This window comes from Amborella trichopoda, chromosome 3, assembly GCF_054954075.1.
Source record: "Amborella trichopoda isolate Santa Cruz 75 chromosome 3, AtrichopodaSantaCruz75HAP2 v2.0, whole genome shotgun sequence".
Classification (NCBI taxonomy): Eukaryota; Viridiplantae; Streptophyta; class Magnoliopsida; order Amborellales; family Amborellaceae; genus Amborella; species Amborella trichopoda.
Genome location: NC_142338.1, coordinates 27,839,754 through 27,855,199, shown reverse-complemented (window position 1 = coordinate 27,855,199; position 15,446 = coordinate 27,839,754). Strand labels below are relative to the sequence as shown.

At 41.6% G+C, this 15,446-nt stretch overlaps 1 protein-coding gene across 18 annotated transcripts in view; it reads left to right on the top strand.

The window, feature by feature from the left end:
- The window catches only part of LOC18437369 (HECT-like ubiquitin-conjugating enzyme (E2)-binding protein), a 99,484-nt gene that overhangs the window by 10,762 nt on the left and 73,276 nt on the right, over positions 1-15,446 (top strand). For 8 of the 18 annotated variants that reach the window (XR_016052343.1, XR_016052345.1, XR_016052346.1 and 5 more), the window contains exons 1-3: positions 10,333-10,851; positions 12,054-12,098; positions 12,403-12,484. Coding sequence is in view for 11 of the 18 variants with exons in the window: in XM_088862336.1 (XP_088718462.1) it covers positions 10,413-10,851; positions 12,054-12,098; positions 12,403-12,484 (566 nt within the window). In the remaining 7 variants the exon portion in view is untranslated. Of the gene's footprint in view, positions 1-10,332; positions 10,852-12,053; positions 12,099-12,402; positions 12,485-13,388; positions 13,845-15,446 lie in introns of those variants that run through there. The other 10 variants (XM_088862338.1, XM_088862340.1, XM_088862339.1 and 7 more) reach the window with 4 other exon arrangements.

Here is a 15,446-nt window from a genome sequence, read left to right as displayed (position 1 = left end):
CAATCTGACTCCTTGGGGATAAAGATAGTTAAGGCTATACACAAGTAGAGAGATTTAGAGAAGTGGCAAGAAGAAGAAAACTTTACTGGGGATTAAGAGGGTAAGTGTGACTCCTTATGGATGATGAGTAATGGTGTGCATGTAACTCTGTTGAGAATGACATGCTGGAGCACAAATGCAACCCCATTGGGGGTTGAAAAGATAAGAATGACCTTAACTCCCTGGGAATATTGGGTCGTAATAAGATGTGACTCCTATTGGGGGATGTTGGTGGAAACAGACCCTCTGGGGTTGAAGGGGTAAGCGCGGCTCTTTTTTTTTTTTTGCATACACCTAACTCCACTGGGGATATTGATGAAATACACATAGCGAAGAGGCGGTCCATCTAGTTAAAGTTATGTGTATGAACTATTTGTTGCGCCGTGCGTTACAGTTTTAAGGTCTTGCAGCTTGGACCATGGCTATGCAGTTTAAAGTCATGCAGTTAGGACCATGCAGTTTAAGGTCGTGGAACTAGACCTTTGCTACAGCTTTAAGGTCATGTAGTTTGGACCATGGTACTAAACCTTTTAACGTCATGCGGCCTGAACGTGCACTGTGGTTTAAGGTCATACAGCTAGACCATGATCGTGCAGTTTAGAGTCATGCAACGAGGACCATGCAGTTTAAGGTCGTGCAATTAGACGTCCGCTACAGTTTATGGTCATATAGTTTGGACCATGGAGTTTAGGGTCGTGAACCTAGACCATGGCTATGCAGTTTGAGGTCATGCAACACGGACCATGACTATGCAGTTTAAGGTCATGCAGCACAGACCATGGCTATGCAGTTTAAGGTCATGCAGCATGGACCATGGCTGTGCAATTTAAGGTCATGCAACACAGACCATGACTATGCAGTTTAAGGTCATGCAGCGTGAACCAAGGCTGTGTAGTTTACGGTCATACAACACGGGCCAAAGCTATGCAGTCATGCAGCACAGACCAAGGTTATGCAGTTTAAGGTCATGCATCACAGACCATGGCTATGCAGTTTAAGGTCATGTAGCACGGACCATGGCTATGCAGTTTAAGATCATGCAATGTAGACCATGGCTATGCAGTTTAAGGTCATGCAGCGGACCAAGGCTAAGCAGTTTAAGGTCATACAACGGACCATTGTGATGGATAGGGAATGTGACTCCACGGGGAATAGAGCCGTTATTGGAGACTCGACTCCCTGAGGAGTGAGGTTGTGGTGTAGGGAATGAACTTCCTGAGGAGGCCAGACGATGGTCCAGATGGGAATGCCATGGCATGCACACGACACTAGGTCTTGAATGGTGCATGTTGCGTTAGACCTTGAGTGAAGCACATGGCGTTAATCACTTAGTGAGGCATGCGGTGTTAGCTCCTTGACGTAGCGTGCAGTGATAACTCCTTCACGAAGCGCGTGACGATAGCTCCTTGACAAAGCGCATGACGATAGCTCCTTAACGAAGCGCGCGGTGATAGCTCTTTGACGAAGCGCACGATGATAACTCCTTGACGAAGCGTGCGGTGATAGCTCCTTGACGAAGCACGCAATGATAACTCCTTGATGAAGCGTGCGGTGATATAGCTCCAAAGCGCACGGTGATAGATCCTTGACGAAGCGTGTAATGATAATGATAGCTCCTTGACGAAGCGTACGGCGATAGCTCCTTGAAAAAGCGCCCGGCAATAGCTCCTTGACGAAGCAAACGACGATAGCTCCTTGATGAAGCGCGGTGATAGCTCCTTGATGAAGCGCGTGGCGATAACTCCTTGACGAAGAGCGGGGCGATAACTCCTTGACGAAGCGCGTGTCGATAACTCCTTGTCGAAGCGGGCGACGATAACTCCTTAATGAAGCGCTCGGCAATAACTCATTGACGAAGAGCGCAACGATAAAGCATAGGGATAACAACATGCTCATGAGGCATAGGGGGCAGTAGTTCGTACTCAGGTCTCGAGCTTGACCCCTCCCGGTCTGGACCTATCGCCGTCTAGAGGCAAGGACTGACGTATCATTCCAAATTTGTGAGGGGCAGTTTGCGACATTGTTAAGTATAAAAAGGGAAAATCACCATTTCACTATTTTACCGTAGGGTAAAACTGTTGCAGAGATTTTTTTAGAGGGAAAGAGAGCCCGACCTTCCATCAAGAGTTTCTCGGCTAGAGTTTCCAAGCCAAAATCTGCAGTACCCAGGCCTTCAGGAGCTTTCGGGTGAGCTTGAGCAGGTTGTGGGCTATAGCTTCTTCTCTGATCTTAGGCTCATTTTCCCTATGCTGAATGGTACTTCCAAGATCTGCACCATATGGGAGGCCTCTTTGGAATAGAAGCTTGAAGATGGCTCGGTTTTGGCTTAGGTTGACAAGGCGTCGGTTCCAGCCGCTTGGGCCAGCATCTTTCTTAGGCACTTCCATTGCGACCTGCTGAGGCTGGTGCCTCCGAGCTCTCTATTTAGAGTGTCGAAATTTGGGCACTGTTGAGTTGCACTTGTGGAAAAAATAAAAGATGAGCTTTTTACGTCGTCGCCAGAATTGAAAGTGTGCAGGGGGTATTTTTGGTCTTGCCCTGGATTTGACCGTTGTGGGGTGCTTTTAGCATCGTCACCTGTATTGAACGACTCTCGAGCTGTTGATGACTCAAGGACGTCCGTCTGATTGGACGACATGATAAGGCGAGTTGCGCCAGGGATGAAGTCCTGTAAGGTTGGCAGTGGTGGAAGAGGCCCAAGAAATTTGTCCTCGATTGGTGACTGAGGAAGACGATTCCTTCGGCGAGCTGACCTGGGTGCTCGTCTCCTTCTATATCCTTGAGAAGGTGTTTAGTCCGCCCTATCGGGTTGATGAATAGTTTTAGCTTGGTGGACTCCCTCACGCTTCAGGGATTTGAGCCTACTTCATTCATGGTAGACTTCCCAAGGCTGAGAAGTCGAGGGCTCTAAAGGGTCCAGTGTATGCTCGTAAGGGACATGTTGTAGGATTTCCTCTTGGATGGGAGTGACGGCTTGGAAGCGCTCTAAGAGAATGGCGCAAACGATGCGGCCTTCCTGTACCTTCTCAGTGACTATAACTTCGAACCTAGAGCATTCTTTCAGCTCGTGGGCCCATACTTGGTGATATGGGCATTAGAGGTTTCCTGTTCCTTGGGCAAGATGCCTCGGCTGCCTTACGGGCTTAGGAGTGACAGGGCCCTGTTGGAGCATCGCCTTGAAGAGGGCCTACAAAGGGTATAGCTCAGCGCTTCCCGAGGCTTGCTTCAGTAGTTCTTCTTGCACTAGTGGAAGAGGGCTTGAGGGTGTCTACATCTTATTCGCTAAGAGCTCATGAAAGCCAGTGCATTACCTCAGGTCATGGCCTCGTGTCTGGTGATATGCGCACTAGAGGTTCTCAGTTCTTGGAGGCAGGAACTTGGGCTGCCTTGTCGTCTTTGGTGTGATATGTCCCTCTTCGAGCATTATGGAAAATAGTGCACGGAGGATAGCGGGTACTCCATCATCTTCTTGGATTGTCACTATTTGAGAGGCCTCAGTTGCCCCGAACACTTTCTTTAACTCTTCGAGCTTTATCTGACCCTTGTTCATAAGGGCATTGATAGTGTCTTTGAGCTTATAATAGTCTTGAGTGGGTGGCCTACTTTCATGTGATAGACGCAGTACCTCTCATGTGTCTCCTGTCCAGCTTGTTCTGGAGTGTTGACCTTCGACAGTTGGATCATGTTTTGCTCCAGTAGTAGTCGAAGCAGTGCAGGAACCCACTCTTTATCGAAGGGGTACACCTTATTCTAGTGCTGGATCCAGAAGTCACTTCGATTTATGTTTTTAGGGGGCGGGACCTTATTGTAGGACTGCTGTTTTTCCCCAGCCTGAGGTGTTTGTGCCTCGGAGAGGTCCAAGGTTCTAGGGGCGGCTTTATTAGTGTCAGTCACGGTGACGGCCGCACTGATCACAACTTTTTGTTGGTTGCCTCGACTGTTGGAGCAAGAATTCAAGCTGGAGGGTTGCTAACGAGATCCGCCATTGTGCTTGGACAGACCCTCAATATGAATTGCTTTAGAGATGAGCTCTGACATGGAGGGTAGATTGGAGGCCTCGACATTCAGGGCGATCTCGAGCAACATATTCCGTATACAGGTTTGAATTACTTCTTTTTCGGTCATGGGACAACTCTCTCCATCGGGCAATGAACTTGTGAACCGGCTCTCTAGGGTCTTGAGTCAAAGTGAGGAGCTCGATGGTCCCCATGTTCCTTTGGACTTTGTAGTTGCTCCATTTCTTGCCAGGTGTGCACCGAGTTTGGAGGTAGCCGAGCATACCATTAGAAGGCTGGCCTTTCAAGAGTCTCGAAGAACTGATGGAGGAGGAGTCACCCGTCAGTTGCCGTCTCTCGACAAGCAGCTTGGAAGTGAGTAGTATACTGGTGAGGGGATGTAGTACCGTTGAACAGGGGGAGCTTCCCTTTTTGGTAGTACCGTATGAGGGGTACGTCTTTTGGTAAAGCGGGGCCTCTTGCATGCCCGGGACCTTTTTCTTGAGACTGTGAGTCACCATGGCGTCTATATCAGCTGGAGAAACCATGCAGGAAGCAGAGCTGTCTTGGGAGACTGGACGGGGGATCGGTCTCATGGTGAGAAGAAGGGGACCTGGAGGCTTATAAGCGTTCCATCTTTTCGAGGATGGACTGCATCATTACGTCAAACCTGTTCATCTGCTCTTCTTAAGCATCGTCCGGCTCGTCGATCACCATGACACTGACCGCTTCTTCTGGAAGGTCAGAGCCAGGTGGGGTAGTGGATTGCCGGGGTTGGCGAGTCGTATGAGCCAAATTGGTCTACAGGGTCTCAGTATGCCCCGACTAGACTAGAGGCTTGTACGCCGACCGTGTGAGGACCGGCTCTTGACGGTCTCGAGACCGTGGCTTCTTGACAGTGATCACCGAGCAATATTCTTGGACTTACTCAGGCTCTGGATCCGTAGAGGGAAGAAGGGATTATGAGGCTGGAGGTCACCAAAGGTGGTAAACTCGGCTTAGAGTCAGCCGTGGAGCGGTCATCATAATCGCCTTGGGTGACTGACATGGTGATCGCCCTTGGCAGGGTCTTAAAATTAAACTTGGGTAAGATCTAGACTCGATGACCTAGGGTAGACATAACCTGACTTTAAGGGCCAACCTTGAGTGACAACTAGGCTAAAATTAGCTTGGAATATAGACTCAAAGGGTTTTGGTTTAGACTCTGAACTAGAGTAAGCCTAAACCAACCCTAGAGGTAACTCTAAGCTTAGACCTATACTAGAACCTAGACAAAGATCTAGACAAGGTAAGTCCGAGTCTCGGCTTGGGCCAAGAGTGGGTTTAAGTTCGGACCTGGGTGCAAACTTGGTCCGGACTTGGACTGAGCTGGGTGCAAGCTTAGGCTTGGACCTAGAGGGTTATGATAACCATACCGAGTGTGGACCCGGACCGGATCAAAGTTGGTTTCGGCACGAGCCCTTGGCTCTGACCAAGAAGGGGCCTAGGTTCGAACCTAGGTGTGAACCGAGTTCGAAACTGGGCTAGGCTGGGTATAAGCCTGAACTTAGGCCCAGAGAATTTTAATGATCAGACCAGACGTGGACCGGGAATGGATCAAAGATGAGTTAGGAACGAGCTTTTAGCTCGGACCAAGAGGGGCCTAGGTTCGGACATAGGTGTGAACCTAGTTCGGACCTAGGCTAGGCTGGGTACAAGCTTGGACTTGGACCCAGAGAGTTTTAATGATCAGACCAGGCGTGGACTTGGACTGGATCAAAGATGAGCTAGGAATGAGCCTTCGGCTCTGACCAAGAGGGGGCTTAGGTTCGGACCGAGCTGAAACCTGGTTCAGACCTGGGCTAGGCTGGGTATAAGCCTGAACTTGGACCCAAAAGCTCCAGCTTGGACCAAAAGCCTGTCCGGACTGGAATCTAAGATTAACCGATCAGAAAAAAAGAAAGCAAGCACATGAAAACTTTTGATCTAGTCTGATTCCGGGCAGACTTGGCTTGAGAGTGGGTTCCTAACTATTGAAATGCGGCTAGGTTGATATAGGTCCCCACATAGGTCCTGGCCTCTTGTTATAAGATGTTCACCAGGTCCTACTATACGCGAAGTTGCTTTGAGGCAAAGGATTACAGTGGGGCGCTCACAGTTAAAGTTACGCGAATCCCAACCACCTCGGCTCTCAATGCTAGGTTGCCCTCATGCTGTTAACACAGATTTTGGGGGTTTTTGAAACATTTGTTTTTTGGTTTTCCGGGATTTCTGGTCGGTGTGTGCTAGAGTGTGTAAAGAAGCACGCAAATGAAAATAATGTCAAGCACACAAACACACAATGCAAAGAAAGAAAATAAGTGGCCGCTCGGCACTGATCGTGCTTAGCGATGCGCGCTTCGATGCGAAACTCGCTCGAAGCACAATATAGATGGAGGAGGGGTAAGCAACCATAAGAAGGTAAAGTCAGAACAATGAAACCAACCACAGTCCGTGCTAAGTCGAGCGCGGCCGAGTCGAGCAGGACACGGTTCAAAGAGGGTGCAAGTAGCCCTCGATGTATATATTTTTTTTATTTTTTAACTTTGATGAAATACAGTTAGACTAAGCATGGTGAAAGCAAGGAAAAATGGTTTCAGCCAAAATTAATAAACTAAAATAAAAAAGAAAAAGTCAGGGGCAAGACATACTTATCTGAAGCAAAATATTTTTTTTATATTTTAAAAAAATTTATTTTAAGTCAAACTTGGTCAACAGGGAGTCAAAAGTCCCTGGAACATTATGTGGGGTCCCAAGAATTTTTTGGGACCTCTGTGATAGGGCAGCATAGGTCATGTCGCACCTACAGGTTGGGCGGCATGGGTCATGTCGCCCAAAAAAAATATTTTTATTTATTTATTTTTATCCTTGAAGAAGTAAGGCTACAAAAACTTGTAGAAATAGAAAAATCAAACTTTTGATGAAATAAAATTTAAACAAAGTGAAATAGAAGAACAATAGATAGAACAAACTTGTATCAAGCAAAATATTTTTTGGTATTTTTAAAAAAATTATTTTGCTCTGAAATTTTGTAAGTAGCCTCAAAAGAGACCAAGGACCTAGCTTGAAACATTTCAAAAAATTATGAATTTGGTGACGGGGAGAACCAGAGAGCGTGTCGCCCTGGACCTAGGCGGCACGGTCCATTTTGCCTTGGCGGCACGTCTAGTGCAGCCCAAAAAATTATTTTTTTATATTTTTTTATATTTTTTTCTTGTAGCTCTTGATAAAATAAGCTTACTGTAAACTTAGAGAAACGGCAAATAAATTTTTTTTTGATGAAAATAAATTAAAATAAAGCAATAGGAAGGGACTGAAGATCTAAAGGAAAAATATTCTTTTGTATTTTTAAATATTTTATTTTGACTTGAAACTTTGGAAACAGTCACAAAATGGTACCTAGAACATGCCTACAAAGTTCAAAATATTTTGAGATTTTCGAAATTTTGATGCTCGGATCACACTCGATTGCCTCACAATGGGCGCCAAGCTGTTTCCCTTAAAAAATCAGAGAGATCTTGAAATGAAGATCTCTCGAATCTAACACCTTAACAATGATGAAAATGAAGTAGTAGAGAAGGTGTGACAAATCGAATTCAGATCTTAGGCGGAGCCAGCATGATCCAAGATATCAAAATATGATTTTCAGAGCGAATTAATAAAAAACAAATCAAAATAAATCCATAAAGAAATGAAGAAAGAGAGTGTGTTGAGAATGATACCAAATAGGGCCAAATGGTACGGGACTCTCGAGCCTTCTGAGGCTTTCCCATATCAGAACCGCTCCTCTTTTGCCTCTATGAATCAGATATTCACCAGCAAGACTTTGGTTGGTGAAAGGTGGTTATGCCCTAAGGGTAGATCTAGGGTGGTTGTGCCCTAGGTCTAAGTTTTCTTTTGCTTTGGGGTTAGAGTCTTAGGAAGGTAGGGTTTTCTCTAGGGTTTCTCTCATTCTCTCTCTGGTTTCAATCTCTATCTTTAGGGTTTTTTTCTCTCTGAAGTCTCGATCCCTTCAAATGACTACAAAAATAGGTCTTACGGTGGTCCAAACTCGTTGGTAAGGATAAGTATGCGTAACAAGCAAATCCCCGGTCAAAAAGTCAAAGTTTGAGGGTCCCGGATCTGAGTGGCACGGGTCGTGTCGCCTGGGAGGCATGGGGCGTGTCGCCTGGGCGGCATGGGTTGTATCGCTTGGGCGGCACAGGTTGTATCGTCTGGGAGGCATGCCCCATGTTGCTCAAAGCAAAACTTGTCGAATTTTATTTTTTTCTTTTCAAATGTGTTCCTCTGCCTCTTGTGAAGCTCTCAGAGAAAATTTGGGTCAAAACAATTTTTTTTACCATTTTTAATGATATTTTTGGGAGAATAGGGCATTTATAGAAATCTGGGTCAAAACAGGGTTTCTGCAAGGTTCCGGGCAAGCAAACTGATTTTGGATCATAAGGTAGGCTATGTCAACTATAGATTTGGGTTTATTAGATTAAGTGTAGTCCTAAGGGTTCAGAAAACTAAAGAATTTGCTAGATTTGGAATGGGGTTTCTACAAGCAGCTATGGTTGGTTCTTTTGCACACTAGAAAGAGGCAACAAACGTAGAGGAGAGAGAGGGAATCCTTTCCTAGAAAGAGGGGAGGTGTTGGATAGAGAGAAAAAGATGAGAAAGAACCGGGGATTTTAAGTGAGAAGAGAGTCCAAAATATAGGATAGTGAGAAAAATGGAAGAGGTGAGTAGTGACCAAGCAGTATTTAGAAAATCGACTCAGTTAAGGTAATCTGGCTTTGGCTGAAGCAACTTATTTAGGCGAGAGTAAGTGACTCTTTTGGGTTCCGCTCATTTTTTTTTTTTTTTTAATGACGAAAAAAACATAATATGTAAAATTAAAAAAGTTAATGGCGTATTGGTTGCATCGTGTGACATTGGATGGCCGCCTTGCCAAGCAGACTAGGGTTAGAATCTTGGAACCTTAATTATACATATGACGTTTGTAGTAACCTCGTATACCTTACATATGACGTGTTAATATAAATAAACTTGTACAACCTACTCGCCTCACCAATAGGAGTGGCTGAGTTACTCGGGTCAGTCCGAGTGGCCTCGACCGCTCGCCTTGGTGAGGCTGAGTTAGTCGGCCTAGATCGAGTTATTCGGCCTATTCTCATAACACTGCGACCAACTATTAATCAACCAACTCACCTCGCCAATAGGAGAGGGCTACTCAACTGAGTCTCATAACACTGCGTCCAACCATTAATTTGGAATTCTTGTTGATTACATAAAATTGGAAATGGAAATGGCCACAAGAAATATACAAACTTTTAAATTCGTTTTTAGAGAAAAGAATTGATAAATCCAAAATAGAAATCTATAACTTTCAAAATACATGAATTTTAGAACGAAACTTTACAAAAAAGAAAAAAAGTTTTATTTTTAGAATTAAAAAATAGTTCAATATATTTTATATTTATTATTTTTAAGACCCACTTTTTTAGAGCATATGGTAACTCTATTTTAATTTTACGCCTTTTTTCTATAGATCGGATTGAACTCAAATTTAGTACATTTATACTTCTCACCATTACACGCTATCAAAATATTAAAACAATAAATCAAAAAATAAAAATACAAAAGCGCCTCTAAATACTATAAATGTATATGATCTTCTCTCTTTTTTTTGTGTTTTTGTTTAGAGATCATTGAGACACATCTCATATTTTTAAGGACATGGCTTCTATGCGGCCAAGCCCGCATTTGTAGAAATGCGGCCCTATTAATAAATCTATTTTTGAGAGAGACTTTTGGACTTAATTTTTAAAGACATGTAGTATCTAACATGGAGATCATGAATATGAAAAAAAGAGTAAAATTTTATACCTAGCAATAATAATTCTAGTAAGAAAACAAGTGGAACTTTAGTTTCCATTGTTTTTAGATGGAACACGTACATCCATCTTTAAGATGGATGCTTTACACTTTTTGGACTGTATATGTAGTCATACGGTCTAGCCCGCTTGAAACAATTTTCCTATTTTTAAATGTACTTTTTATAGGAGTGTGATAGCAGTATGTATTGACATACCAAATTAAACTTAATCCAATGACTATAAATTAAAAAATAAATAAAATACACTTTATGACTTAAGAAGTGAGACTCAAGTATAAAATACGAAGAATATGAGTCTATTTTTTATTTTTTTTTTAAAAATAGATTTTTTCCTGTAAATTTCCCTATAATCTAAAATTCCTTATTTCACGGTACTTAAACGTACCCGTCCATCGAGGCAAATCGAACATTCGAGGTGAGATTGGTCATTTTCGACAAAAGGCAATGGTATTTAGGTCAGGTGTTCAACTCGTAGAAATATGCGTTCCACGACTCTCACCCTCCATCAAACGCGAGTTCAAATGGGGTCTTTCAGAAACCCGTGCCAATGGCAGTTTACATGGGAAGCTTTCTGTCACAACTCCTTTCTTCGCCTCTTCCTTTTCACTCCCTCTCTCTCTCTAAAATCCCACTACTTCTCCAATATAACTGCAACTGTAGAAACCCTTAAATCCCATTCAAATGCTTATAGTTTACAGACCTTGCTGGTTCGGTGGTTAGAGGAAGAGGAGACCTCCTATAATGGCAATCACCTTGTTGATGTTTCCCTTAGGGTTCCTGTACCAAGGGTTTTGTTGGACCTAGGGTTTCCTCCTGAGGTGAAGGTCTTGGAGGGCTATGTAGAGATTAAATTGGTTTTGCTTCTTCCTGTTGATCACCCTCTGGTGAATGATTTCATTGCGGTTTCACATGATTGTGGTAAGGGTCACTGGTTGCTCTTTGTGGTTTTTTTTTCTTTTTTTCTTTTCTGTATGGAAAATTTTGCTGGTAGAAGGAAACTGGGGAGAATTATGGTGCAGACATATGATTTGATTTGCATAAGTTGGACTGCTAGTATTTTAGCCAGGGGAACTCTCCACACAAACACACACACACTCATATGTATGGCTTTGTTTGAATGGACTTGTCATCACTAATAGTTCACTTGTTCTGATAAAATTAATCCTGATAATGAATTATCTGTTGTTTGGTAGTATCCCTCAAAAAAGTATAACTAACAATGTCATGCAAAGTATATTAATTTGATACAAGATTCTGATACTCTACTCCTGATAACATTAACTGAACACTCACAAATATAACACACACATACACATATATAATAACTCCATGCAATGGTTTTATAGTAATATAATGAAACAATCTTCAAAAACCATGCTAAGATCATTTGTTTGGTCTCAACTTTTAAACATATAATCTTTTTATTTTGATGAACAATCACAAAAATAAAATAAAATAAAAAGTAAAAAATAAAAAATGAAAACACACTCTAAAAAGTGTTTTTTTTAACCCACTTTAACATGGGTTGTCCAGTTTGTGAGATGCTTAGATCTAGGCGTCAGAAGGATTTTTTTATAATTTTCCAAATTTAAGATGACTTTGTTATCATTAAATGAACAATGCTAAAAAAAAAGATTTTGAATTCCTAAATGCCTAGATCTTAAAATTCATCAAATGGACGGTTTAGATTCATTGTTGGAGGGGGCACTCATTTTGAACATATCTAAGATGCAAACTGGTGTTTTTTTTTTTTTTTTTTTGTGATTGCTTATTGGGATGAAGAGATTGCATGTTGAAATTTTGGGGAAAAGATCCACACAGTCTTCTAGAAGTGTGGTTTCACTATATTATAATGACATGGTGACATAAAATCATTCCCCATGTGTGTGTGTGTGTGTGTGCGTGTGTGTGTGTGTGTGTGTGTGTGTGTGTGCGTGTGTGTGCGTGTGTGTGAGAGAGAGAGAGAGAGAGAGAGAGAGAGAGAGAGAGAGAGAGAGAGAGAGAGAGAGAGAGAGAGAGAGACAGTACTAAACCTAAACCTAAGGGTAACTCAAAATGAAAGTCTATGTTGAACAATGTAGACATATAGCTTTGACCACTTCTTTTCTTGTTGATCTTAGACACAGAGGATCAAGAAGGAAGCATAGATGGGATTATGGATACCGGTAAGAACTGATTTTTTATGATTTTATTTTACTAGTCATTTAGTTTTCAGATTGTGTGTGCGTGCATGTTTCTAGTTTGTGTGGGCATTCAATGTTGTATGAGTTTTCATCATGTCTTAGAATCTCGTTGAGGAAATATAAAACTCTCCTATACATGCCATTGATATGTTCTTGTTTCTTTATTGTCTTTTCTAATGATATATAGCTCTATCGTATCTTCCCAATTGTTTCATGCTTGGGAGAACATAAAATAATGTAAATGCATATTAAGTTTATGTTTTCATCTAGATTTGGTTTGATCCAGATATAAATAAACTATCCTCCATGGGGGAAGTTCACTTTTATTGCAAGAGTTGTTCGATGAAACTAACAAGACAATCTCTCAGGTATTTCATCAAACGTCCTTTCTTGTTCCTTTCATATATGTTTATGTTTTCAGATATTTCCTGTAGTTCATAATCCAGGTGAACTAAGCTGTCACTTAAACAATAGCTTAGGTGGGAATGTTGCACTTTACCATCAGTCCTTTTTTTGATTCCTCTCGACATGGATCTTTTACACTAGATATCAACTTTGTTCTAACCATTTGGAAGTATGCTTTTTTTCTATTTTCTTTTATTCTTGTGAATTGGAAGATGCTGATTTTTACATATGTGAGGTTTTGGCACGGCCATGGTTTCATGCAGCCGCTGCCTTTTATGCCATAAAAAATTAGACATCACAAGATGCGTTGACGCCATGTTAGTGTAGGTGCTGTCTGTTCTTACTGGGTGGCGCAAAGTCTGCAGCCATCTGCAGCCATATGCAATGGTGGCAGTGTCGAAACACTATACTTCTTACATAGGAGAATAACATTTAATGCATCTAATTAATAGCCGCTACACATTTTTCCATTTTTTACGACTATTCATTTGCCTGAATTAAGTTGTCAGTTCTTGAGGTTTACATTTGCTATTCCCTCACAAACCTTTTGGCCATTTTTTATAATAATTCTTGGTAGGACGTAAAGAAGATCTATTCTACCCTTAACAAATGCTATCTTGTATCCATATATCTTTCCCTATTGATTCAAAGGTATTATATCCCAAATGAAAATTTCTTGATTGCCATGAAATTCTTCTAATCTTCTGTCATGCAGTTCAAAATTTGTCCCCGCTTCTGCAAATTCTGAAATTTGAATGCCTTCATTAGGGGAAAGCAGTTGTAAGAACCAGTCATGATCAACATGGTATATTTCGAAGCAATTGCTGATATTGGTATTCCATCACTTGGTTTCGTATCATAATACAGGTCTTGAGAACTTGGAAGAAGGAAACTTGTGGAGAAAACAACAAAATTGGACAGGAGCAAACATTTATCAGCTTTGATCGGAACAACAGTACACTAGAGGAAACTTTCTCTTTTAGGGAAGTTAGGATGGAACGAAACTTAATACGGATATACAATACACTGAGTTATATGAGAAGATACGCTGGAGAAGGCCATCAGAAGCATTAGTAATAATGTAGAGGCTTAAGGATGGGGAGCACGAGTTTTTCTAATTTATTTGTTCTGCATAGTGCTATTTCTGCTAGTTAGGTGCCTCAATGAGAAGGAATAAAATGTAGTGGGACTATAATCGTAGTTGATGGGATGCGTCCTTGAGAATTGTGGTCAAAATAGACTTGGAGAAAAACCTAGACTATGTACATAGCACATTTTTCAAGGAGGATGGTTTTGAGAGCAATTCAAGTAACAGCCTAACAGGTATGGAATCACATCTTGTTACTATTTGCCTCTCTTGTGTAATGGGGTCTTAAGGAAAATTTATTGGGTTTCTTGGATTGAGATAAGGAGGCCTCCTCACCACATTTTTTTTTTATAATTGTAATTGATGCATTAATACACTATCCATGTAGGGGAAAGAGGTTTTGTACCTAGTTTGTCGGTATAGCTTTATTATAGTGTAATGGAAAGAAAAAATGAATACTAAGGGCCCATTTGATAGCCCGTCCAAATTGTAAGTTGTGCTTTTTGGGAATTTCGTCACTCTCAAAATGGAAGCTGCACTGTTTGATTTACCGGAGCAGTATTTTGTTCATTAGCAGAATGACCTTAAAGCAAAACAACTTTGACTCATTTTGCAAAATTTTTTGCAATTGCATTTGCCAGGCAGTTCTCTCTCCTTCCCTCTATCTCTTCATTTGAAGCTCACCAAATTGAAGACCAAAGAAGCAAAGTTCATCTCTAAATAAAAGGGTGCGTTCTTCTTTTTCACCACTGTGAATGACCGAGTACATTTTCCTATCTCTCTCTCTCCCTCCTTTTACCAGTTTTGCAACTTTTAGCTCAACACAAATGTGTTTCTCTCTAAACCCAGCCCAACCCAAACCTGTTTCTCTTTTTAAAACCCAGAGAAACTCGATCTCTTTCTCTAGAACAAACACGTCTAAATCCCCAAATTCTTCGTCTCCTCTAAATCCCCAAATTCCTTTTTTTGATGAAGTTAACTCTAAATCCCCAAATTCTTCATCTCCTTCTTCTGAGCTCTGCCCTTCTGATTCTCCATGCCATGCAAAAATTATTGACAAAAAAGGGCGCTGGGTTTTCATGGTCGGTACCTAAATTAGGGTTCTCTAGGGATGAGAACAATTTTGCACCTGTTGAACCAAATGGGTTTGCGGGCTTTGAGCCAATGAGCTTTGGGTAGTAACCATTTGGGGCAAAGCTATGAATTTTCAAGTTCTCCCATGGTGTTTCTCGCTACAAATGCAGTGCTATAAGGCAGATAAACCATGTCCTATTGAGTTTGCAGCAAGATGTTCCTTGCTAGTGCTTTTCTCATCTCGATCGAAATGATAATAGGTTCTTCTTCAATGGTGCTAAGACTCTCTCTCTCTAGAACCACACCCAATTGCAATTTAAAAAAGATAATCAAACTAGCTATTTAGCTTAAAGATTACTCAATAGCATTATCACTTTAGAGTAATCAAACACCCCCATAAGATAAATAAGAATAAGTCAATTGTAATTTCAAAATATTTAATAAATTCCAATTTTTTTGAATCAAACGGAGCCCAATTTTGTTTATGAGAAATGTATCTGTAGCTCAAGCAGTTGCTCTTTGGTTTTTTGTTCAAGGTCCTTGGAGCTTATGTCTCCACAGAGGGGCTAACTCGAGGAATAGATTGATGATTTATGGGCGTGCGAGAAAAACAAGAAGCAATGGGTATTTTTGTTGTGATATTAGGAGTCTTCCTTCTCCATAAATGGAGGTTCCTTTGTTTATTATAGTTCATATAGTTGCATATATGCGATTTGATGTGGATATTTGAGAGTAGTATAACTCTATGGAAGGGATGATTATAT